This window comes from Nesoenas mayeri (genome assembly GCF_963082525.1).
Source record: "Nesoenas mayeri genome assembly, chromosome: 1".
NCBI classification, from domain to species: domain Eukaryota; kingdom Metazoa; phylum Chordata; class Aves; order Columbiformes; family Columbidae; genus Nesoenas; species Nesoenas mayeri.
Window position 1 is genome coordinate 156,982,728 of NC_137541.1, and position 26,526 is coordinate 157,009,253.

At 37.8% G+C, this 26,526-nt stretch overlaps 1 protein-coding gene across 1 annotated transcript in view; it reads right to left on the bottom strand.

Moving 5' to 3' along the window:
* ITGBL1 (integrin subunit beta like 1) overlaps positions 1-26,526 on the bottom strand; it is a gene marked incomplete at both ends in the record, with an annotated part of 138,613 nt that overhangs the window by 1,441 nt on the left and 110,646 nt on the right. The window contains 3 exons of the mRNA XM_080363753.1: positions 115-228; positions 5,549-5,695; positions 18,612-18,728. Coding sequence (XP_080219879.1) covers positions 115-228; positions 5,549-5,695; positions 18,612-18,728 — 378 coding nt within the window. The remainder of the gene's footprint in view (positions 1-114; positions 229-5,548; positions 5,696-18,611; positions 18,729-26,526) is intronic.

Sequence of the window (26,526 nt, forward strand, 5' to 3'; positions counted from 1 at the left end):
CAGCGAATGCACTTCCTCCATCTATGGAGAAAGACGAAGCTGGGCTTTGTCTAACATAATTCCCATCAACACAGTTTGTTTCTTAGAGCAATTAAGTGTTAGCCTGTACTGCACCTGTGCAAATGAGACCGTCGTGTTTGTCACAGTCTCTGTCATCGCATTCACAGAAATCGCCCGAAATGTACCATTCCTGTGGTGAACAGATGCACTTTCCACAGTGGCAGGAACCTGAAATCACAAAAATTATTACTCGCAGTCAAAAAGCACTGGCATTTTCAGACTAGAAAATAACATCCCCAGACACACACGTGCACACAGACACATGCGCTTATGCACAAAATTGCTGCCTAAGAAACTATTGTATGAAAGAAAATAATCAAGCTAAAAGCTTTTTGAATAAAAGGGTTCTTTTCGGGTGAGCTACAGTATGGTAGGACATTACTACTAAAGCTTTGATTTTGTTATTTCACTTAATCAGGACTCACATTTTGAAGTTTCTTTTGGTTCCAGAGACCTACAATCAGAGCTACTCTTGTCAGTAACTGTTCTTTTTTTTTTACTGGAAAAGCTCAAATTGTCACTGACCCACTGTTACTGAAGGCAATAAAATCGTCCCCAGGAGGAAAATGTCTCCCCTCATCTAAAGCCTTTAGGGAAGAGTCCACAAAAGACCAGAGGTGCCTAAGACTAACATTTAGATCCCCAAAATCCTCATCACCACAAATGAAGCTGCTCCACCTCCCATGGAGTTACTAAATATTTGCTCTAGGTCAGAGGGTGCTTATGCACATAATGGGGGTTCAGCAGTTTGCTCATTCCCAAAGAGTACCCCAATGCCCTTGTTGGGATAAGCCACTCTCCTCAGAACCGTCAAGTGACAACCCCACAGGCAAAGGAGGGACTTCGTGGTGACATTTGGATGATGCCATAATCCACTGAGCACCAGAAACCTCCCTTTAAGGGAAGATTCAGAGACATCCCTACCTTCAGGAGAAGATTCATGGCTCCGAATCCTGGAGAGGGACAGTTGCCCCCAGGCACTGATGTGTCTGGAAGCATGAGTAGGGTGTGAGAGAGGCTTTCCTGCCTCTAGAAATGCCACTAGGAGATGGCACTTGCTCCTGGCTGGTTCAAAACCTGGCTCAAGGGAGCTGGTGTGTACATAGAGTCATTTAGGCTGGAAGAGACCGTTCAGATCATCAAGTCCAACCATAGCCTAACTCTGGCACTAAACCATGTCCCTAAGAACCTCATCTATAGGTCTTTTAAACGCCTCCAGGGATGGTGACTCCACCACTTCCCTGGGCAGCCTGTTCCAATGCCTGACAACGCTTTCTGTGATCAATTGTTCCTCATATTGAATCTGAACCTCCCCTGGTGCAACCTGAGGCCATTTCCTCTCTTCCTATCACTTGTTACTTGGGAGAAGAGATCAACCTCCTCCATTCTACAACCTCCTTTCAGGTAGTTGCAGACAGCAACAAGGTCTCCCCTCAGCCTCCTTTTCTCCAGGTTAAACAGCCCCAGTTCCCTCAGCTCATCCTCAGCTGCCTGACCCTATACAGAGTTCAGAGAGTGAAACAACAAAGTGGGGTGCTTAGTAACTGTTGAGGAAAGATCCTTTTGTGGACCTAGGCCTAAGAACTGGTTACAGCACAAATCAATCCAAACATCTCAAAAAACAAATAAATTATAGCAAAGAATACACATATAGTTTCCAACTATGTGAGGCGGAGTTTAAAAAAATAGTCACCAAAGAAGCTGTTAACCTTTAACAGAATATGCTTGTAAATGTTAGTTATAACATTGATAGTTAAATGCTGTTGAAAATCCCACCCTCCAGCAATATTTCCAGAATTATTCCAGTACAAAGTCATCAATGTGTTTAACGCAATATAAAAGAAAAATACATAGACAGAAGCTTGTCTATATCAGAATATAGGCTAAACAGAATTCATGGGTTACTTAACAGGCATGATCCAAAGTGTATAAAATGATGCCATCCATCTATCCATTCCTTTCAGTGCCCTCTGAATAAAGTCCATAGTAAAAATCCAGCGTCTGTCAATAGCAACCATTCTTCCCCTGTTTTTTCCCATAAATACTGAAACTAAATTCTTTAAAAATTGAGAATAGCCTCAGCAGAGCATCTTTTTTTTTAATCAATAATGTAAGTAATGTAGTCTTTATCATCAGCTGACAAAAATTAGCTCATTGCTTAAGAGAAATGTTGGGTTTTTTCTTGTAACATATGGAATGTGTAAATATATACAGGGAGAGCTAATGACATTTGGGGATGGGAGTATTTGGTTAAGCATCTACTTTTTCCATGAGTTCTGAGTATCACTTACTGAGCCATGGGCCCAGAAAATACTGACATTCCCTATAAGGATAAAAAATGTCATTGTATGAAGTGGCAGTGGAGGATAGCACACATATTGCATGGTTGCTGCATAAGAGATACACTAAAACATACTTGGGGGTAATTTAAACCTAATGTCTCTGTTTATAGGAACTAGCTGTAAAGAATGATGAACAGTATGAGAATTTTGGTGAAATTAAAGCAGTTAATAAGACTATGACATTATAAGAAACCTGAATTAACTCTGCATAAGCAAGCACTGATGCTGCTACTGATGCTACTGGTAGATGCTCACGACGTTTAAAACTATTTTGCAGAAGATACAGCAAATTTAACACCAAGTCAACCACGGAAGATCAGGCTCCATAATGTAAAATCTGTTAGGAAGAATGAATGTATCAAGCGTTTTCCCTGAACAGACCATGCTGCTCTGGGAGGCTCCTCAGTTTAATTAAAATGAGTCTAATGAGTTGCAGGGTGTTCCCTGGGATCCTGGCCAGATCCTCTCAGATGGGATTTGGCTCACTACCCAGCCCACGTCCTGCGCCATTACAGTAGCCATCTGCAGCCCTGCATTTACTGCCAGGGAGGCAGCAGCATGGTGGGTGTTGCTGTTTTCCTTCGGAGGAGTTTTTGCTACAGGTGGCATAGTCGGCGAGCCAAGATTTTGAAAACAGCCCAGGAATGCGGATGTCCAACTTTGCTTATATTAACAGAGTGTAATTTTCTGAAAGTGTTCAGCAGTTACCTGCTGAAAACCAGGACTCCTTAGGGTCTATTAAATCAAACATACAGAAACTCAAAGTCCCTCAATCCATTATAGTGCTTGCATATCTTGGCAGGGTTTCCAGCAAAGATGGAAAACCTAGCATTAGTCCACAGGCTTGAAATTCCCTTTTATCTGATCAGTAATGGTTAATGGTTACTTATTGCTCAATATAGTAAAACAGAAAGAACAATTTGTCACTTTGGCCTCTGGATAGTGCTGGTCACAATAGCTACAATAGCTACATTTTAAAGCCTGGGTACCCAGTAAAGTCATGATTTCCAGATACTAATCTAAGCATCAAGAAAATATTTGGATTAAAAAAAAAAAAAAAAGAAAAAGCTAGGGATAGAAATAAAAGATACAAAAGATACAAGCAATTCGACTGTCTTTTTGTCTTTTCCTGTGATTCCCATCCTGCTCAGAGAAGCAGCAGGAGATAGTAGCCTCCTTGGATGTTCACTCACCACACACTTCTGGAAGTTATCCTACGTATGTATTTCTCTGCTGAGACAAGTACCTATATATGACCAGCTGTTGCAATGACGAGGCTGCTATAGCATCAAATTTGACAGACCGTTATTATATTGACTGTCCTCAGGGTAACCTTCCATCACAGGGGAAGCTTACTTGTGCTGGTAGGCCAAAGAAACTTTAAAAAAATAAATCCCACCAGTGTTACTGAATATGGATTTAGGTTCAGGTTTGTAACTCACATAGAACATAAATGCTGTTCCACAGTGCACTACGTAGAAAATGTGGACGTTTGAAGCCTCCGTTCATGCAGCCAGGTTTAAAAGCGCTACCTGCCTGCAGCTGGTTACAACCTGGGGCAACTTTCAGGTGGCTCCAGCCCATGTCAGTGATCAGATTCCAAAGCACCCCCCAGGCGACACAGCCAACAGAGGGGAAAAAGTCCTCCCCGTCTCTGCAAATTCCTGCCAGATTATCTTCTCCCAAAGCCTCAAAGGAAATTGTTGTCTTGATATATGTGCTCAAAGCTAATTGTTCTCAGAGTAAAACCCACTGGTGGGAATAAACGGCTCTCAGCCATCCTTACAAAAAGGTAGCAGATTATACAAATATCTTTAAATTCAACATAATTGTCGATGTTTATATTTATTTGGAATACTATACAGTGCATTTTATTGATTTTAAGCATATTTGCTCACCTTCAAGGTTTACAGAAAAAAAAAATCACAGGGGGACCAAGATGTGAGAAGAAAAATTGACTTCTGCAGTAAAACATAGTCACGCCATTTTTCCAGTAACTCAGTATCCTCTTAAACATACAGTAACTTAAAGATAGCCACATCTTTTGGAAACAATAGAGAAACAGCAAAACTTCCTTATTGTGTATGACATCGAGATGACTGGGTGGAAAAAAAAAAATAAAATGGTGCAGTGGGGAAGAATTATAAAATGTGATCATACAGGTGGAAGAAGGCCAGGCTGGAATTCCCATTTAAATTTCCTTTGCACTGAAATTAAGATTACCAAATGAACAATGGGGAATCTGCCCAACATAGAAGGTGCCTAACTTTTTTTTTCTAGCTAAAAGATTTCTCCCCTGTCTATGAAAGGGATATGCAAGTAGAAGAAATAGCACATCCACTCCAGAGTGGATGCATTCTATAATAACCTCCAGCCAGTCCCACCACCCATTTTTTGTCTGTTCTCTTTCAGACATATTATATACAAAAACAGGCAGTTTGCACTATGAGGAAGCTAAAAAACCCTCTTTCCAGTAATGTAATTTCCTAGCCTGAAAGGCTACAAGGTAAGAACCTTAGAGAACAATTTCAGATAATCATCAAGACTTTCTAAATTTTATTCCTCCCTGTGGCAATTTTTTTATAGCTGGACTGAAGCTGATGCAACCACCTGAATAAAAATTAGTAAATGACACAGTCTGTGGGATTTGGGGGTGTGGGGGGTGGGTTGCAGATGTCTACCTTTCCTTTTGTTGGGGGGAGGACAATTAAGCATACCAAATGTTGCTGTTAAACACTCTCCTCCACTTACAGTTGTCTGAGACATTACATTTGCCAACTTGCCCACTGCAGTGATGCTGCAAGTAGTGCCCCTGTCCTTCAAATTGGATGGAGCACTAATGGTTAGTTTAGAATGTACAGCTGTTCAATGCAGACCATCAGATAAACACATGCAGGAAATTATATACTATTAACAAATTGCATAGGAGAGCGATGCTGCTAAACACATATGGCTGTGGTGGGTGTTTGACAAAATGGATGTAAGTGCATTAAACAGACAAATATAACATCCTTTTAATAACAGGTGCCTTTGTAAGAAAGGGTTGCTGAACAACAACCCACTGCCATGCACATTAATCTTCCAGAACATGACCATTTTCCCCTGCCAGGGCACTGACATGAGGCAGCTCAGCTGCCAGTTCTTACCCTTCCCCGAGCATAATATGCCATCCGCTGACTCGCAGAGACTCCTGCTCTCCTCCTCCGTCATGTTGCACTTCCTTGAATGTTGGCACATCTTTCCAAACCACCCATCCTGGCAAATGCATCGGCCACATGAGCAGATACCATGGCCTGTAATGACAACAAGGTTTCTTATGAGCAAAACAAAGCAGAAAGCAGTGGCTGCAGTCGCAACTGAGAGCATCTCCAGACCTCTGCAGTGTGAAGTGCACACCATGGGATAGACAGACAAATAGATGGACAGCACAGCTTCCAGGCAGGGTTACCTTCTTCAGTTCTCTCATTCTTGTGTTAAACAGGGCACCCTAATGATGTGCAGAAAAGTGTAGGCATGGCTCCCCTCATTTGAAAAGCTCAGCATCAACTCAGCTCTATGGGATGTGCCCTAATCTGCAGTGCATTGAGGACAAACACAACACTTTCCCTCCCAGGTCTTTAATCCTCCAGCCCGTTGCTGAAGTCTCACCTACATATTCCATACTGTCGCCTGAAGAAGCAGACCCCAGCACAGGGCTGGGAGCAGCACAGTACACAGCTGAACAGGGAAGGGAGATAAAGGCCCATTACTGCTGGTTGTCTGCTGCAGTGCATGGAGCAGCTGACGTGCAAAAACTGTACTTAGCATACTCTGCAATTACTACAGACTAATTCATAGAGTAAAGGACGAAGATAATTCCCCCAGGGTCTCATGCAACTGATGAATTAGTTGTACATAAAAACAAGTGGCAACCTGCAAAGAGTTCCTCTCCTGACTGTAACAACACCCTGTTTCTGTTCTACGTCTCTTCTCCAGACAAAGCCATCCCAGCTCAGCGGTTTAACTGGTTTGGCACCTTCATTCCTGTTACTGTAGTGAAATGCTCCGGGAGGAGCAGGAAGAAGGAAGAGATCAAAGAATTCTCCAGAGCAAACGCTTGTATGAGTCCAAGGCAGGACTTCTCAGAAGAGTGGTCAGAGTACCATGGAGGGTTCTCTCCACAGGGACACAGACTTGTCAGTTCTGAGATCAAGACAAGAAGCCTGAATGAGAGGGAAGGTGGACAGGCAGAGGAAGAATAAAGTAGCAAGGACATAGCTATCAAAAGGTAATTAATAATAAGAGAGGGAAATAGGAAGAAATGAAAGAAAGAGGAATGAGAAAAAACATAAAATGGAGGAAAAGTGGAGAGGAATACACTGTGAAATGTTAGAGAAAGAAGGACAGATAATGACAAGTGAGGGTAAGGTCAAAGAAACCGTAAAACATGGGTCGAAGACAGAGTTTAGATGCTATAATCAATGTTTAAGAAAAAGGGGTGCAAAAAGAGAGATGAAATAAAATTTTTGATAATTATTTGTCCAAAGACTAATAAGAAAGGAAAATATGTTGAACAGAAAACTGATGGGGAAATCTGGCCTGGAAGACGGGAAAAGTACCAACAAATGCAGACAAGAATACAGAAATGTTAAGGAGAAGAATAATAGATGTTTCCCAGTCAGAATTTCACTTTTCAACCCTGAATAATATTTCCACAGCAGAGAAGATCATTCCTTAGCTAATTAGTTTACTGGGCTTAAAAGACGCAAATTATACATACCAGTGACTTTTGTCCTATCTTACCTGCTACGTAGAGCCAGGGAGTGCAAGAGAATGAGATAATATGGGAGGATGGGCTGGGAGGAAGGGAACAAGCGGTAGGAGTATGTGGCAAAGCATTGAGCTGTAGGATGCAGAAAAGCAAAGCAGCAATTTTGCTGTTCTAATTTGTAGACTTCTCATGATGCAACAGTGCAGCTTGACATTGGAAACTGGGAGGCAGCACTGACAGAAGCCGAAAGGAGAAACAAAACTTGTAGATTGCTATAAGTGGAATTCCTTGTTTTACTGATGGCCAAATACTCTACTAATAATTTAAATTAGAAAGTACTGGAAGCTCCAAAGTCTTGGAGCCATCATTTCCAGCAATCTAAATGTTCAGAATAATTTTGTACCCCAGATTGTGTATTTTTTTAAAAAAAATATTATTACCTATACAAATTAAAATGCTCAGTAACAATGACGCAGGCTTATTATGACAGTGTTCTTCCCCACTTCTGCAAGTGATATTCAGCAATTATAAATTTACATATATGCATTTGACATATATAAAATATTAAAAATTGATAACTTGCAACAACAGAAGTTTGATGCTACTTTAACTTCTGTGTTAGATTGGGAAACAAGAACAGCTATACCACAAACCAAAATAAAAGAGGTAGAAAACAAACATATATACTTTCCCATATACTCCTTCCAAGTAGACAGCATGCATTGTTTACATTAACTTACTATAGCTAAGCTTGTGTCAGATCATTTTTATCTGCATTATCTATTTTTTATTATTAACATATAGATTAGATTTGAGAATAGCTCAACCATTGAAAAGCAAAATATACAATTGGACATCGGTCTTGGAAAATTATTTGTGGAGATACAAATACTTGTACTCATTTTAGCAGAGAATAGTAAGAAATCCGTGCTGATTTCACTGAGAAAATAATTCTGTATCATTTTTCTTCTATAGTCATCGTGATTTATAGAATGCAGAGACTAATCATGCCTGTAAAGCCTTTACACAAGTCAAATAAAAAGGTAATGAATAATCTATTAATACAGAGCAAACAGAGTTTACCACATAGAATTTTTACATACATCTTTCTGAGATAACCATTCCTCTCCTCCTTTATGCCATGTAGATCCTCAAAATATCAATTATTTGTTTGTCTCAAGTAATCCATTGTACCCAAACAATATTGACTTGTAGCTGACACCAGACTGGACAGCTGCAGTTCTTCGGATGCAAGAACTCAGCCCAATGGCTGTTAACTCCTATAATATCTATCTTCTCTTTGTGCTAGCCTGTGAAAAACTGCTTTACAATGTTTCATTACATACAACCTCCTTGGAAAGGTTCTTTGCATTTGTCTGAAGGCGTTCAAACAAGGTGACCAAAAGGAAAGGCCAAAACATTGTAAGCAACAGTGTTCTGTTGAATGTAATATTCAAATTGCTGCTCTTGCTTGTAGGTCCTTTTAGATCTCAATATAATTGCCTCCATAGAGGAGAATAAAATTCAAGAATATAGCAATCATAGAGCAAAGCGAAAAAGGAAAATCTCTAATCAAAGAAGTCCAGCCCAACTGAATTGGCCAACATAATAAAATATTGATTTAACTATCCAGATTAAGCAGATTCACTGGAAAGTGTTGGTCATCAATTCAGATTTAACAGAAAACACTTAAAATCACAAAAAAAACCCACAAAAAAACAAAAAAACATGTTGCAATGGCTCTGACACTATAGATCTTCATTCATCACAATCTCTGTTAATTAACATTTAAATATATTACAGAATGTTTTAAACATTAATCTCCTGTCAAGAAAAAAAAACTATGATGAAGGAGAGGCAAAGGAGAGAAAAAGATAATGTTGTGGATACTGTTTCTTTGTTTAGAATTATCAATAAATCAAATAACTCTAAGATTTAATGTGAAATATGAATGCAGCAATAAAGTAAACTGTGACCAATTACTAGTGCGGGTCCATTATAACTCAAATGAACCCAAATCAAACTGGACACCAGGATGAATTATTTCTTACCATGCCTGGAAATAAAACTGTGTGGTTGTAAGAACTTCAGTTTAGGACTACTGATGGAACTTTTGTCAGAGTTCCCAAAAAACCATGCATGATCCTTTTCTAACAAAAAAGGCACAACTACAGGGAAATGTCTCTGTGATGAAAAAGGGTAAGTAATCATTGCAGAGGAAGCTGGTTCATATTTGTAGACTAATTGAATATAATCAGATGATGTTCACAAAGGGCAAACTGAGGCAAGCCCTAAACAAAATTTGGCACATCAGAAGAAGAAGTTTCTCAAATGAATATAATAAATATATCATAAAGTCAGTATTAATCAGAAATGGTGAAACAAAATTTCAGATATAAAAATATGAATTTGAATGTCCTGTATGAAGAACTGATCTGATAGTCAAATGACATTTCTCCACAGTAAGAAAGAAGTCCCTCCAGGTCTAATGGTGGAGAGATGCTACAAGACAGGAATGAGAAGGCTGCACAGCCAAAGAAAGTAAAATGAAATAGATAGCAACCAATATAAATGAGAAACTTTGCTGTGAATAAAATGGGCATAAAAGGAAAGAAAAAAACCTGTAACAGGATGAAAAATAAGAAGTTTTAAAAGTGTATTAGAAATATGAAAAATCTCAGCATAATGCAGGATCTCTGAGTTAGAGCAATACAGCAAATGAAACAAATATTTCTCTCTGTATTTAAATAGAAACAGGATTTTCTTTCTTTATTACAGGACTATGATAAAGAATTTGCCATTATATTATTAACGTAAGAGAATATTAAACAACATCTATCTGGGAGAAATATTCCTAAGTCAACAGGTTTCATTAGCCTTCCCAAATATGCTAAAAAATGTTGGTAAAAGTATTATTGGATCACTGATTTTTATTTTTTAATTTTTATTTTTGTTGAATATGAGAATGCCATAAGACTGGGACAGTTGTGACAATTGCAGTTAGAGAAACCTAATATAAATGTGAAGCAAAACACTGTCCATTATATTTTCATAATAGGTTGCTTATTATTGTCCAAATCTAATAAAAGTGGACTGTGGCTCCAATTAGAGCAAGACAACAGGCAGGGAACTCACTAAAAATTTCAAATGAAACACTGCAGTGAGAAGGGCTAATACTATCCTCATATGCATGTAACAGTACAGAAGCAAGTAGGAACAGAAATGAGTAGGAATGTTTAGAGAAATGACGAGGTGGACATTAAAGTCCTGCAGCTCCCTGTGATATCCATGTTTAAAGAGATTTTGAAAAACTTGGAAGAGTCCCAAAAAGTTACAAAGAAAGAATTCAAAGGGCAGAGAAAGGGCATGTGGAAAGAACTGGAAAGTTATCTATCTGCTTTGTCTATTGGAAGAAAAACAACAACAAACCAGCAAAGAAACAAACAAAAAAAACCCAAACCAAACAAACAAAACCAAACAACAACAACAAAACACACACACACAAAGACAAAATGAAGAAGTATTTCAATTTCAATAGGATCTGAACTACCTCCTCTCAATGGGGGTTCTCAAACTACCGCAGAAATACAAAGCAAGAACCATGGAGAAAAGCTGATACTGCCACATTCATCTGAGAAACGAAACAGCGTTTCCAACAAGGAAAACGAATATTGGAGCAAACTTTCTAGTGATGTTGGCATGGGCTGCTCATGTCTTCGAGTCTTCAGAGCAGAGCGTGGTCTTGTCTGAGACAGGTTTTAGTTGCACACAGACTTTAGTACAGGGGAAGCCTGAGTATAGTGTGATGGCTATTTATGCCTAATATATGAAGTTCAACACATAAGTCCTTTTTGGTTTTGAAAATTAATATCTATTTATAAACTTAAATGTTGATGCATTGGCAATTGCTGCTCATTTCAACAGAAAGATTCAATTCAAATGCTTTTTACAAACCCAAATCATATTTTATGCTGTTTGAGAAGCTAAACAAACTAGGTTGTCTGTGCATCTAGGTGAAGCCTCAGTTTTTCATACACCTGTACAAATGTCTGGGTGACCAGGATAGAGATCTGTAGTGCATTTAGAAGAAAAAATAGGAAAGTAAAATTAGTTAAGTAAAACCAAAGTAATGTAACACAGAATATACCATACACATTAATGCCTGTACTGGCTACATTGGTCACCCTCATATTTAATTCAATACCTACTGATCCTTTTGAATTTATCTGTTGGGACACAGGCACTGAATCATTAACTCTTCACTTAGTGTTGTCAAAATAAAACCCTAAATCACAATAGCTTTGTGCCAGGTAGGCTCACTTCTCCACTAGTTAATACAGTCATTTTCACTTATTTTAGCACCAGTTTTACTTATGCTGTTTGGTTGGTTGTTTTTTTCCCCAAGAGAACCAATTGCATTTTCCAGTAACAATTACCATAATAAAAATTCTCTATTAAAAAGTATAAAACTGTCTAGTGAATTCTGTAACAATTATTCAGTATTTCAGATTCCTCAGTCAAAAGAACATGTCCCCTGCTCTGAAGATTCTTCAACAGAAAATATGAAAAACCTAGGAAATAAAGTAATATTTGAACAGGAAACAGAGTGAAATTATGGGTTCAATCCAGATGTCTGGTGCCATTTGGCATACCCTAAGATACCAAGGACAACCTCCTAATGGCAGCAGTTATGCAGGCAGCCCTGTGTCCTTGTGGAGTCGAGCTGGGGACAGGCAGGGTAGCCCTGGGCATCAGAAATCCTACAAAGTGCCTAAGTTTAGGCAACTGCCGTCTTTGAAATGATGTCCCATGTAGTCTCAGAAGCCACGGTAGAGTCAGGAATTGAATTCATATTTCTGAATCTTCAGACCAGGCAGTGCCAAAAGTTGTCATCAGCTGAGAGGATGGCTGGGTTTATTTTTATCTCTTAATTTGAATTTTAGATATATTAGAAAGTTCTGTAAATGTCTTATATACTTCTGTTTCTGTGAAGAAACATTAGTGAAAGAAATGAAGAAATCATCTGACTGCAACTGCACCGTAACATTATACTTAGCTTTACTTAATGAAGCATATAATTAATCATATTTCTCTCATTTTTATGGTTATGATCTTATTGATCCTCATAAGAACATGCTATCTGAAAATTAGTTCACAGTTTATGTTATATATCTCTAACATAAAAGAACACATATTTATATCTAAAGAAAAAAAAAAATATATATATATATATATAAAGGTAGTACTTCTGCTGAATCAAATTACTCAGCCTGGCTGGATAGTAGTGAAAATTTTATATTAAAGGGAGATGGCAATTAGGGGAAAGTTATACCACTCTTTTGAGAGGGAGTACTTCCATACTTGTGGTCACTGTGTGATCCTAGAATACTTCACTATTTGTAGGAATATGATGTGGAAGCTTCTGTCTCTATTGTAAAAGTATAAAACATTGGAAAGCTGGGAATTGTAGCTTTAAGTGTATGTACGCCTCATAAGCACAGCTTCTCCCTTGTTCTCTGCCAAGAATGGTGTGAATGATCTATGAATGGAAATGTGTAGGTAAGCACCAGAAGAAATACCAGAATGAGGTTAAAAATATGATCTGGATTGATAACCAGCAATATATTCACAGCAGTAAAACTGAATTGTCAAATTGTCAAAATTGTCAAAACCAGAAGGTCTGCACTCTTGTAAAACAATGGTATGATGACTTTCATGATGACTTGGCAGCAGAAGACCATGTGCTCAACAACAAAGGATGTCAACACAGACACAGTGCATAACACGTCATTCCTTTCCCGGTGAGCCCAAGAATGGCATTGTCCTAAGAACGTAAAAAATGAGTAAGCAGAGACAACAGGCACCAAACTTGTCTAAAACTTGCAGAGATGAAAGTAAGCAAAATTATGAATCATGAATCATAAGGATCATCCTAACTGTTGGGTCCTAAATGATTAAAAGACATATCTTGTCAGTCAAGATGAAGCAAAAAGACCTACTAAGAACTTGGTGGGTGGCATCTTTTGTCCATCTTCTATGTCACACACAAGTGATTCTGACCAAACTACTTAAATACAGACACTTTAATGCTTGTATGTGGGTATGAGAATGCATGTGAATGAAATCGGGAAGAGAATGTGTCTGAGTGGTGAAAATTAACTTACTTGGGAATTTTATTAAAAAAAAATGTTAACTCCATCTCCCATAAAATCTCATGTAGAGTTTCGCTGCACTGGTTTCCTACAGTCAGAGGACAGAGAGGTATGAAGACAGATCAGAGTTAGGAGGGAAATATTAATTACCTCGGCATTTCCTCTAATAATAAATCAGCTCCTCCAGCTTCTATGAGCCATTATATTACAACCAGTATTTCAAAGCAATGAGAACTAATGCCTTTTACCAAAAGGCATTGGTATAAGCAAAAAATATATAGCTGCATTTACTCTTTGATGTGACAGGATATGACATATCATAACACAACTGGATTCCCTGCAGTGTTAGGATTATATTTTGATGTGCCATGACCAAAACAAATAGATAAAAACTCATCAAATTGAATTTGCTCACTTGAAAATAAACAAATCAGACTTCTGAAAATATTCTATTATTACCAAAGAACTGGCTTAATGGGATGACCAGAGGCTTAGTTGTTTCTTGGTGTTGAGAACAGTGCAGATTTTAATTACTAAATATTAAAAGGTCTTATCAAAGGTTATTATCTAATTGGTGGCCCACCATATGAAGCACAGACTGAAATACTTGCATAAACCAAAACGGAAGCATCCCTAGAGATATGTAAGGGCTTTGCTTATGAATTACCTATTATGAATTTCAACCTTGCTGGTAACTTGAGTCAAGAACTTGTGTGGAGATTCAACCACTTTTTTACTATTTCTGTTGGGTTTATTTTTATTGTAGCATTTTAAAACAGCATAATCCTGCACCAGCCAGTAGCATGCAGAGGACCCAAAAGGGCTTCTGTTCTATTCCTTCAAAATTGCTGCTTTTCTATGACAAGAACTCACAGCTAAGAGAATAATGGTCCAGAGAACAAATCAAAATGAGTGGAGTTGAGAGCATTATGGAATCAATTTCAAATTGATCTTTCCTGTTGTCCTGAATTCTAGTTGCCTGTCTGCCCTCAATCCTGAAAGGGAACAGAACATAATGGACAACAGTCAGCACAGTGATGCGGAGCAGCCAACGGTGACATCAACTGAAAAACATGACTCGACACAGTAGGGGAACAAATAACACTTGAAAGCTCAGGACACATCTGCGGCTAGCAGTAAAGCCATAACGTCAGAGGAGGGAGAGAAATATTTCTCACCAGGATACAAGATAAGTAAATATCAAACCTGGTGTACATTGGTGACATAGCTGTGCCAAGAAAGAACTTTTGCTGGCCAACCTGGCAAATAGGTCAAGGGAGGTGATTCTACTCTGCTCTCGTGAGACCCTACCTGGAGTACTACATCCAGTTCTGGGGTCCCCTGTAGAAGAAAGGCATTGCCCTGTTGAAACAGGTCAAGAGGAGGGCTGCAAAAATGGTCAGAGGGCTGGAACATCTCTCCTGTAAAGAAGGGCTGAGAGAGTTACGGTTGTTCAGCCTGAAGAAGAGAAGGCTCCAGGGAGACCTTATTAAAGCCTTTCAGTACTTAAAGGAGGCTTATAAGAAATATGGAAAAAGATTTTTTCCAAGTCCTGTAGTGACAGGACAAGGGGTGATGGTTTAAAATGAAATATGGTAGGGTTTAGATTGGACATTAGGGAGAAATTTTTTACTATAAGGGTGTTGTGACATCAGAACATGTTGCCCAGAGTAGTTGTGGCGCGCCCATCATTGAAAGTGTCCAAGGTCCAGTTGGATGGGGCTTTGAGCAACCTGACCTAGTGAAAGATGTCTCTGCCCATGGCAGGAGGGTTGAGCTAGATGATCTTTAAAGGTCCCTTTCAATACAAGCCATTCTATGATTCTGTGATTCTATAATTCTATGAATCCATTTCTAATAGCAGAGTGCCGTGAAATAGATATCAAGTCCTCATGCAACCTCTGTCTCTGTGGGGACATAATGTCTCTATTCCTGATACTGCAATGATGGACAGCTGAATTTATAAGTGAATGACTCACTACAATCATGTAGAAACATGGTAATAGGGTCTCGCTCAGTTGTACCCTAATTTATCATATCTTTCGCCTCATGTCTTTCCACTATTGCATAAACAGCTGGTCTGGAAAGTAAGCTATTAATCAATCTCTGCTGGTCAGAGAAGGCCAGTAACAATTCTTATTCAAATCATTTAGGCTGTCATTCACATTTCTCATTTCAGCATGCATTTAATCTGAAAATGCTGGTCTTCCTTCCTTCTGCTTTACAGGCACTAAGTGCTCACTGTCAGACCCTGCACATTCACAGAGTCCAGCTTACAATTCTCTGAAGCCAAAGGTACTACCAAGAGTTTATGTCTTGACAGTGACTGCCTAGGTAGCAATAATGGTAGAAAAAGAGGAACAAAAAGAGGAGAAGGAAAGAGGAAGGAATAAGCAGTTCAGTAAGAGGTGTCAAGAGGTTCAGGCTGAGATGGACAAACCAAAAAGGAGAAGAGGTGTGTACCACCAGTGCAAAATTAATGAGAGACGTTCTGTGATTAGGTAAGTTGCAAAATGGAAAATAAAATTTGTAGAATTTCCTAAAAAGGGAGATATGAGAAATACTATATCTCAAAGGAAACATTCAAATGTTATCAGGATAGAAAGTGATAGCCAAGCAAAACATCTGACAGTTACTAAAGAGGAGGGTTGAAGCTATCAGTAACGTCACAGTCTACTGAGGATCTGAAGAGGATAACTTGTTAAATGGTGAGCAAACAGCAAGCTACAATTGATGGGGGATTCTTTGAAGAGAAACATTCCTGTACTTAGCACTTACACCTAGATAGCTGCTGTCTTAAGTTACTGGGGGTGGGGAGGTGACCTCTTGAGGTAGGTGGATCAGAAGCACAGATGGACACCAGATGATCAAAGAAAATAAGATTTCAGGATTTGCCAGCCATTGAACAAAAAAAAAAAAATGGAGAGAGAGAGGGGAAAAGAGAGGACATACTGCAGAGCTCCAGCAGCCAAGAGAAGGAAAAGTGGTGTAAGAAAGAGAACTGAATGATTAGTAAGACATCTATGCTTGTTAATTTTAATTTCAGTGCATTTCATATGCAAGAACTAGAGAAGTGTAAACAAGGAAACACTTGTGTGGCATAAGACCAGAAACAGAGCAAAGGAAAACCAGTTCTTAACTGTAAAAGAATGAAAGTGAATTGAATAATGCAATAAAATTAGTATAGGAACATGCTTCAAGCAGTAAATGACAACCACATCTAGAATAATTAAAAAAAAAAAAAAATCTCAAATTGTACTTAGAAATATAACAGACAGAACAAGAAACACAATATCAAGAATATGAAAAAGTAAACAGCCAATCATTTACCACCAGAATCCAAACAGATGTACTACAGAAATCCAGCAAGTTTTACAGGATGGTATTAGCAGTGGCATGACTTCTGACTGGCAAGACCAAAACTCTAGAGACCAGCTTCACCCCACCAAGTTCAGAGAACTGTGAATGTGCACAGATATTCTAGTCTCCCTTGAGGCACTTCAGAGTTCAGCTCAGATCCTGGTGGATTTAATCATCACCTTGTGCCATGCTTCCTCCTCTCCCTTTACTTACAAGAAAGACCAGGACAATAGGATTCTTGGTTTGGGGAAAGAACTAGGAATAAACTCAGCTCTCTGGAAGAGCAAAAATCACAGGGTGATGGGATTGATGGGATTGAAGTCCTGTCAAGAGATGCTGTGCAGTGCAATTTCAAACAGGGCACAGTCACTTGAATTGTGTTTTCCCATATAATTCCTTTTCCCTGCAGAGAATCATTCACAACTAAACTGGCAGCTGGAATGGAAGCGGAGAAGTTGAGCTTGCTTGAGACTGCAACTGATTCATAAGTTCATGAGCTGGCTTTCCTTTCCAAATTTTGAAATAAAAATAGAAAATAAACTTAAAGAATATGAGTTTTAAAGTAATCAATTATTTTCTGCCCTTCCCTTTGGACAAGGCTATTAAGATGAAAGGGTAGAGATTATTCAGGTAGAGTGTCTCTTGCACAGTAAAAAACTGGACACTGGCTCAGGTGTTGAGGTGATTATTCATTTGAGTCTGAGGTGCTCTAGCCAGCAACAAAAATTAATATTATAACTGTATCCTTCCTAATAAGAAAAAACTGACTTTTTTTCCTGTAATTTTTAAAAATGTACAATAAAATTAGCAGTATTAACACTGAACCATTGTCATCAAATAATGTAAAATATGAATGACACAAAGGGAAGAGATATTGGTTCCCAGCTACTTGATTTGTAATAAATATGGCCCAGCTTTTCAGTGCTTTTATCTGCTTTCATGTCCTTTAAACAAAATTAAATTCCAAATTTTTCTTTATCTACACATTCATATTATCGGATTACACTGAATGTTATAAACTATTATTATGGCCAGTTAGACATTTGAATTAGAATTTTCCATGTGTGCCTATATTCTGCATGCAGAGACTTTGAAGAAATATTCCCTGTAGTCAGATTTTTCATGTACACAAAGATTATGAAACAATAGGGTTTTTTTCTTACAAAGAAATAAGGAATATAATGAAATGTGTCATTGTTCATATAAACTGCTTTGTTACTATTAAGAATCAAAGAGTAAATTTAAAATTAAAGTGAATAAAATCTAGAAAGAGAGCATTTGAGTTGAATACTACTCACCTGTTTTTAAAATACCATATGCTATGTATGCATTTACATATCTAAAAACTAACCTGACATACTGCTTAACACCAACACACATGACTGAAAAATCAACAAGTGAGGTTTTCACTGTCAACATTAAAATAAAAAGTCTGCATGTACAATTACTATGATAATGTAGCTCAAGCATTTTTGATTCTTTTGTAATATATTTTTACTACTTTTTTAGAAAACAGACATATCATTGTCAGAGAATATGAAATATTCAAAAACATTGCTGGTCATTATTAACTTTAAGTAAAAAACATTCTCAGTAAAACATCAACCAAACACCAATGCAAAATTACTAAATCCAAAGTAAAATTACCTAACTTTTCAGGTTTTCCTTCAAGTGTTTGTATTTTTCTCTAATTAACACTGGTGGAATTTGGGATATAGTCAATCACTTAGGTTTATTCTATTAGGTGTATTTAATCTACTTCATTGTTTCTGAAGTTTGAAAATAAATATTCACTAACATTCAATATTTATATAGATTGTTTCTAACAAAAATCTATAATCTATTGTAACTAATCTAGAGTGACACTATGTTATATAATCAGGGGGAACAGAAAGTTACGAACTGTCAAGATTTATATTAATTATACTACGTTAAGTGAAGGCATACCCCCACAGACATCGCCGTCTGCATTTTCACACTGTCGATCATCACATTCACAGTTTTTGCCATGAACTCTGTTGTCTCCTGGGGGGAAACAAGTGCATTGGCCACATTCACATCTCCCTGTAAGAAATAAACAATTGTTACAGTCATGATTTCAGTAAAGCAAAATAAAGGAAGTTAAAAAATCACACTTATTCTACGCCCTAACCTCTAAAGACAAACTGCAAGTCACTCTGTATGAATTAAAGTATGCACAAAACCACTATTAAAACAAATCAAATCAAAACAAAACTATCTCTCTTCCATGAACACCAGAAGCAAAGTATACCTCTGTTGTGTCTTGGAAACAAGAACAATAAGCAAATATTGGCATTGTATGTTTTTTTAATCTCAACTTTGCACATGTTTAACCACATAATCGACCCCTCTAATTGATCTAAAATATTTAGCACATACCTCAGAAACTCCAAAATGAATGTGATTAGAATTAAATAATCTCTGCACAGGACTACCTAAGATGCCCTCTATTAATGTACAAGCATAATTCTTCAAACATCCTGTCAGGCATTTGGAAAGAAAAAATCCCCATAATTTTTCTAGTCTAGACCTGAGGAAACAGAATTTGAAAGCACAACCTCTCTCAGAGTCTTGACTTTCACCAACACGTTAACAGGAGAACTCCCCAGAGCTTAAAGGGGGAATAGACTCCGCCGAATTCCCATAGATCTTCCACTCCAAAACCCTCAATGCAGTGAGCATTAAAGGGTCATATGTGAAAAAAAATAAGATCAAGGACAGCCTTATATTGTACATATGAGACAGACTCAGTTTGGGGTAACCTTGGTTTTCTTATTTCCTAACTTTTGAGTGTTGGATATTTTTTTTAAATTGTTTTAATGCAATGCTGCTGTGAGAATGCTCTAAGTCTGACACAAACTGTGGATCAAAATGATGAATTTGACAGTCTTGGGAAAAGATACTGTGTGTAAAAAATGGCCACCAGAGACATGGGATTAGGATGCAGAAAAGCCTGTTCCTCTCAATCTAAATGGGCCACAGCAGCAGTGAGACCCAACCTGGCACTGGACACTGTTCTGCTGACTGTAGAACCCAAATTTGCAGTTAGAGCAACTATAGCTACAAAGAAAAAGAAATCCTCCAAGTGCAGCCTTTCAGTTCAAATAGTCCAGCACGCACAATAATTTTTCAGCATTTACTGAAAGTTTTTGCAGAATGGGAAAGGACTGGTAAGGAGAACCTTAGTGGGGCTTTTCTAACTGTAGGTTTTGTGACAATAAAACCTTTTTAGACCAACATACTGCCAGACCATTGTTAATCTATTTTTCAACTTCCAACCTGAATTTGTTGCATTTGTTTTTTTCAAAAAACAAAAAAAACCCAGTCTAATTAAGTTGCAATAGGCAAGGATCTTATTCCTTGTGGAAAAATTCCCAGCTCATTTTACATCTGCCATAATCTTCATCTTCCCAGCCATCAATGTACACTGCGGTTTCAAGCTGACATTCTGTGTGCCAGTATTCAATCTAGGAGGACATTTTATTATCAACTTAAAGTGAAAGAATCACAAAAAAAAAGACATGCTGAGAGAATTAACAGCAAATACTTCATTATTTTAAAACAATTTTGCATTGGCAGTTATAGGAGGATATTCATTCCAGGAAAGAAACTTATTATACAAAGTACATCTACCACATCACAAACTACAGTTTTATGTGGTAATCCTGTCAATATTTAAGATATGATTATTAGAGAATGATTGATGCTACTTGCTTGTATTTTCTAAGCTATAATTATTTGCCAAGGACAGTTACAGTAGAAATTGGAACAAAATCATTTCTTAGTACTTAAATATACAGAGAACTTTCATGAGTCCAAGTTGTCACTATTTGTGCCTCTCACAGTCTCTTTCTATGCATCCACCTCAGACAACCTGGCAACTTTTACAAAAATGTCACCTAGTGTCTCAAAGCACTGTCACTTGTAGATAGACAGGTACCTGATGAACAGGACGCACCTGTTGTGAAGACCCTATATAATAAACGAAAGAAAAATCTTTAATGGTGGTATTCTGGCCAGCTAATGCTATAATAAGGAGGATGCCTGAAGGACAATAAAATCAGTTTAAGCAAATTACTTGGAAGAAACGAGTCAGCAGAGATGGAAAATCCTCCAGAGGGACAAGCAAAGGAAGGTTCTGTAATGAGGCTCCTGCATGTTCTGTAATTAAGCATTACCTTCTGTAATGCTTAATTTAATAAGTCTGAATGACCAGAGAGCCCAGTGGCTGGGCACTTGCATTGGAATGGGAGCAGGTTCCCATCGGTCCCTGCTGCAATTATTATTTATTCATTTTAGTTAATGTGCAACAGTTTGACTGGCAAAACAACTGAGGAAATCCCATCCCTTGGCAGACAGGGCACATTTTTGTCATGTAAGAGATACAAACTCAGGTTTTCTTCTCAGAATCAAGCACAAAGGGGATTTAGGCCCTACTTTCTCAGTCTTCTCGTCTTAGCTAATGAATAAAACACCAACACATACATTCAAAAAGCCCAAATCCCCTGTTTATATCTCTGCCTCATATTTTATTTTGGCTGGTTCCCACCTAAGATCAGGGTATGATTTAGATCATTTAACTGCAGACTTCAGAAGAACTGAAAGTGCATTGAAAATGGAGAGAACACTCAGTAAGCACACTAGATAATGAATTATCTGTGCTATTTCTTTACTTTTAAATATTCAAAGATATATTTATAAAAGTTTAGTACACTGCTGCTGAAACTGATACTCAAATTATTAATACATTAGTTGTTTTACAAATGTGACAAAATCAGCACTAGAAACATGAAAAGTGAATTTAGTGGTGGCACTAAATAATTGCAACTTTGTACTGGTTTAAAGAGCATATTTTACCTCCAAAAGCACTGAGATTTTGGTTACATTATGTAAACTGGGCTCACTCTATGGAGGTAATTTAACACAGAATTAAAGTCCTTTTTGCTTCTGAATAGCTAACTGCATAGGATGTAGCAAATGTAAACTTCAAAGTCTCATTTTATCACCATAGAGATAAACACAAAATTAACAACATTCTGTAAACCGGGATATATGCAGGGTGAGCTTGCTTCGGCCATTCTCCTACTTTGTCAGATGCATCTGCTACTGAAGTAACAGAAGCCACACCTTATTCTGTGACCTTCTACTGTTAGTTATTGTGATAAAAGACTTACCATACAAATTCAATCATTCAAAAGTAATTTGAAGTTCACATTATAATGAAAAGGGATCAGCACTTTACTAAACATACCCTTTCTTTGTCTAGAATAATAGGTTTACCATAGCAACCTGATTATAGAGGGAAAGCTGCTGCCAAACACATTCTAAATTCTCTTTAAATTCCAGGGCATAGAGAAACAATTAAACACAGAAGGACTATAATATTTTCTACCTTCTCAAGCATCTGTGCAAGAGGTACACTTCATGAGTAAAAAGAAACAAGTTCACCTCAGACATTTTATAGCAAGTGGCTTTCTCTCCTCGCCGCTAAACAGGGACAGTAAATTTCATTGTCTGATGACTTCAGATGAAGGAAGCTTTATGATGCAGGTTGTATTAGCTACTAGCATTGAAAAGCTTAACCTACTTATTACAATGCAAAATCCAAAAAATAAAATAATTATACAAGACATTTATTTGTCTGCAGTCTTAATATTTCCTTGCACTGTTTCTTCCCATTGATATCAATAGGAGTATTAGCTTACTATTGATAATTGTTACTTGAAGACTGAAAAAAGACCAACTTAGAGAACATTTTTTTTGTTTTTAAAGGGAATTGAAGTGTCACATCTAATTAAAACATATAAGTTTGTTAGATAACTAATTCTAGAATTCTAAAAATCCATGCCTTAAGCATTCAGCTTTTGATTTTACTCACCTTTTACTATAGCATTTTTTCTTTCCGCTTGTCCAACATTTATGAAAGCCTAACCAAAGTAAACAGTGCCTAGACTTACATTAAGCCTATTCCCATGCAAATTGCTGTGACCATTAGCTGCATGCATTCAAAACAATTTCCAGCTGCCTATATAGACTGACTGAAAGTCTCTTTATACAGGTAATTTTTTAAAACACTTTGCTAGAAGTATATAATTTGCATAATAAAACATTTTTACCTTGTTATTGCTGGCAAAAATATCAGAAAGAAATAACAATAGCATTGAATGTAAAAATAAATACTGAATATAATAAAATGTACCTAATTGCGTTTCCCTGTCTATAACTCTACAACATAAAGGATTTTTCTGTGCATGGTGCTGAATTTTTATCTTCCAAATGAAAGCAAACAATTGTTTTGTTGTGGGGTTTTTTTGTTGTTTTGTTTGGTTGGTTTTTAACCTGTAAGGAATACAGTGTGAAATTGCACTGAGATTATGGTAAAAGCAAACCAAGTTCATGAGTACCTGGGAAAGATGATGTTTCAAGCTAGTGATAAATAGAAGGGAATCTGCCTTTAGGAAGGACTTTTTCTGCCCCGGGTTTAACATGTGAAAGCATTACCTATCAGAATTGGCAGTTTCTTTGTTATCAAGCAATCATCTCAGGCAACCTAAGCACATTCAGCAAAGCTGCTGTGTCCTTCTGCCAGCACAACCCATTTCATGCTGGATGGAAAGATGATCTAAAATAACTTTCAGAAATGGCAAATTAGAGAAGGGGGATGGGAAGACTTGTACAGAAGATCACAAAGTTTCAAGTGACATAGTAGGTGGGGTGAAGCAGTTGTGACTTAAAGAAGTAATAAATAGGATGCAGCAGCTTAAGGTAAGGAAAATTCACTGAGTGAGTAGTAGAGGGGAAAAGTAACAGTAAAGGGAATAAACAGTACCACAAAATGGGCAACCAAAGTGCAGCGCTTGCCAAAAATAGGATGGACAATCTCACCATGCCTTGCTCAGTCTGAGGCATTCAGAGCAGTGTAATCCAGCTGAGCTTGATCAATGTGGAGAAATTTATAAACACAAACAGAAAACAGATATTGACTCCTCAGTGGGCACACATGGTTTATTTTGTGTGTCTTCTTATCCAAATGGCTCGGAATGGCTTCCCACAGCTAGAATGGATTTTCATAAATAAAAAGATTTTTTTCATATAAAAATACTGTGCTGGCTAAACAAAAAATAACTCTGTCTTATATGTGGAGGAATCTTTGGCTTTTAAAATGCTGGTAAATCTTGGATCTGGTTGGTTGGATGGTTTACGAGGTGCTAGAAAAAGAGAACCTTTGGAAGAATTTTAGCATGTGCAAAAATATCCTTAGAACCTCTTTACACACCTGAATATCCGTCTGATCTCACAGAAACCATGCAGATCTGGGGATTAGTTTACAAGGATTTGGGGCAATCATGAGCAATGTTCTAGTTGTAATACATAAACAATGTCATCTGCATCCTCTAGTTATATTGAGAAAAAATGTTTTTCTCTTCTAAAAACACTATATGAACTTGTGACAGTACAGTTCTGTTTGTCTCCAATGCTCCAATGTTTCTGAAGATTTGTGACATAACAGCTGGTTGGGCTAGGATAATGCCAGTGCTAAATCTTCAGCAAAAGCAGCTCAACACTACATGAAAAAAATCAGTTCTCCTGCTGGACTTCAACACTCTTTTCTGCACTGAAGTGATATTTTACCATCTCAGAGAAATGTAGAACACCAGAGCCCTTAAATGTGTTTTTTCCTCTGTACAAGGCACTTTGCTGTAGCTGCAGAGTGAGGAAAGAGCATGATGCTGCTCATCGCAACACACCAACCTCTATTGCAGGTACCAACGTTGGTCCATTCCTGGTGAGCAGCACAGCGGCAGGAGCAGAGGCTGCATGAGACGCACCAGCAGTGTGTTGTCCTGGCTCTGCTGTGCTCTGCGCCTCATGAGGCTTTGCAGGAAAGACAGAAAGCCACCAGCCCAGGAGAGGACATCTTGTACACAACCTTCTCACATTTGAAACATTAGATGGGCATATTGATGATTTTGTGGTTTAACTGAAGCTACAAGAACCATGAGCGATTTATTTTCTTAGTATGCGCAGGATCGCTCTATTGTTTTTGTGGAAATCTTCTGGTGAAAATCAGGTTTTCCTCACAAGGCTCAAGCAACAAGGAATTCTTTTTCTTCAGTACACTATGAAAAATAAAATTGTGCATTTATCCCCTCATACACAAGAAAAAATATGCTGCAACTATTACAAGGAGAACTACCTGTTTGGATTTGGGTTGGGAACTAACTTTCTGTCTCTAAATCAATACACAGAAAACAAACATGCCTTAAGTCTGTTCATAAAAAGAGATTATTTGAAGCATGACTGACCCAAGACCTAAAATAAAAATATAAAAGCTCTAGAGAAGAGCATAGCTGAATCACACAGACATAAAATGAAATTAAAATTGCTTTAATAAATCTAAAGTAATTTCCAAACTTGAGACTTTTGAACCACTTTTTTTTTTTTCAATAATTTTGTACACTGAACTGACCTTTCAGCAGCAAGCTCTGAGATTTTTGTTTAAGTAGCAACAACAGTAGCTAAAGCACATAATTGAGTCACATATCTGTATTTTCCTTAGTCTTACTGGGTACTTCTCAACTGCAATAACTGCATCAGCACTATAAACAGGCTTGAAATAACTGTAATCAATTAACTATCGTTATAGAACCACATATATTACACACATAGAAGATTTGTATCTATAGCTGTTGACTTTTTCTTCCAGGTTGCATTATCTCAGCTTAGGCCCACATGTGGCTTCGAAGACCAGGATACTTTCACTAATTGCTTATGTTGCCACACCTGTTTTTATTTTCATTTCCATATCGTGTTTGGAAAACCTACTCCAAATCTGTGTGAAGTACTCAGTGACACTGGGCCATCCCTTGCTACACGGAACATCACAGCCACATGTGAAAGGGCTGGGAACAGGCTGAAAGGCTTTACAAGGTGAGTACCTGGTGGAAACATAAGGACAGATGCTACGAGGAGGTAGAGAACAAGTGGTGTCAGTCTCTTTTCCCAAGTAGCAAGTGATGGGAAGAGAGGAAAAGGCCTCAGGTTGCCCCAGGGAAGGTTCAAATTGGATATCAGTAAAAAACTATTCATAGGGTTATGAAGCATTGGAACAGGCTGCCCAGGGCAGTGGTGGAGTCACCATACCTGGAAAGGTTGAACATACAGGGAGATGAGGTTCTCACGGACATGGGTTAGTGCCCGGGTTGGTTTAATGGTTGGACTCGGTGATCTTGAGGGGCTCTTCCAACCAAGATGACAATGTGATTCTGTGCTACACAAGGAGTGTCACAGTGGCTCTGGGGACTTTGCTGTGTACAGCTTCTCTTGCCCTGTTCCTTCAGGATAAGGTAAAGGCCCATGTTTGCTCATCACCAACACTTAGCGTCTTACAACAGCTGTTGGTATAAAAGTTTGGCCTAATAAAACCATCAGAAATTCACAAATTAAGAAATTCTTTTGTTAAAGCTGCCTGAGATTTTCCATCGTATATTTTATGAAGTTGCTCACTCGTACAAAGCACCAAGCTGTCCCTCATATAATAATGTGTGTAGGTTTCTTCTCAGGCAAGAAATGTATGTTTCTTTTAATCTTTTTTAAAATAGAAATGCTTTGTCATATGAAAGAGTATTAAAAGAGTATGACAAATTAGTTTTTCCTTAAGGAAGAAAAAACAAACAAACAACAAAAACAAACAAACAAAATAACCCTACGATAAAAACCCTGAAGAAATAATTTGTAAGTATGTTATTCCAAACAACAGAACTTTCACCACAGCACAAGCAACTGAATATCCAGGATTGTAAAAGCAAGCGTTACGCAACAGTAATTGCAAATGGCTCAG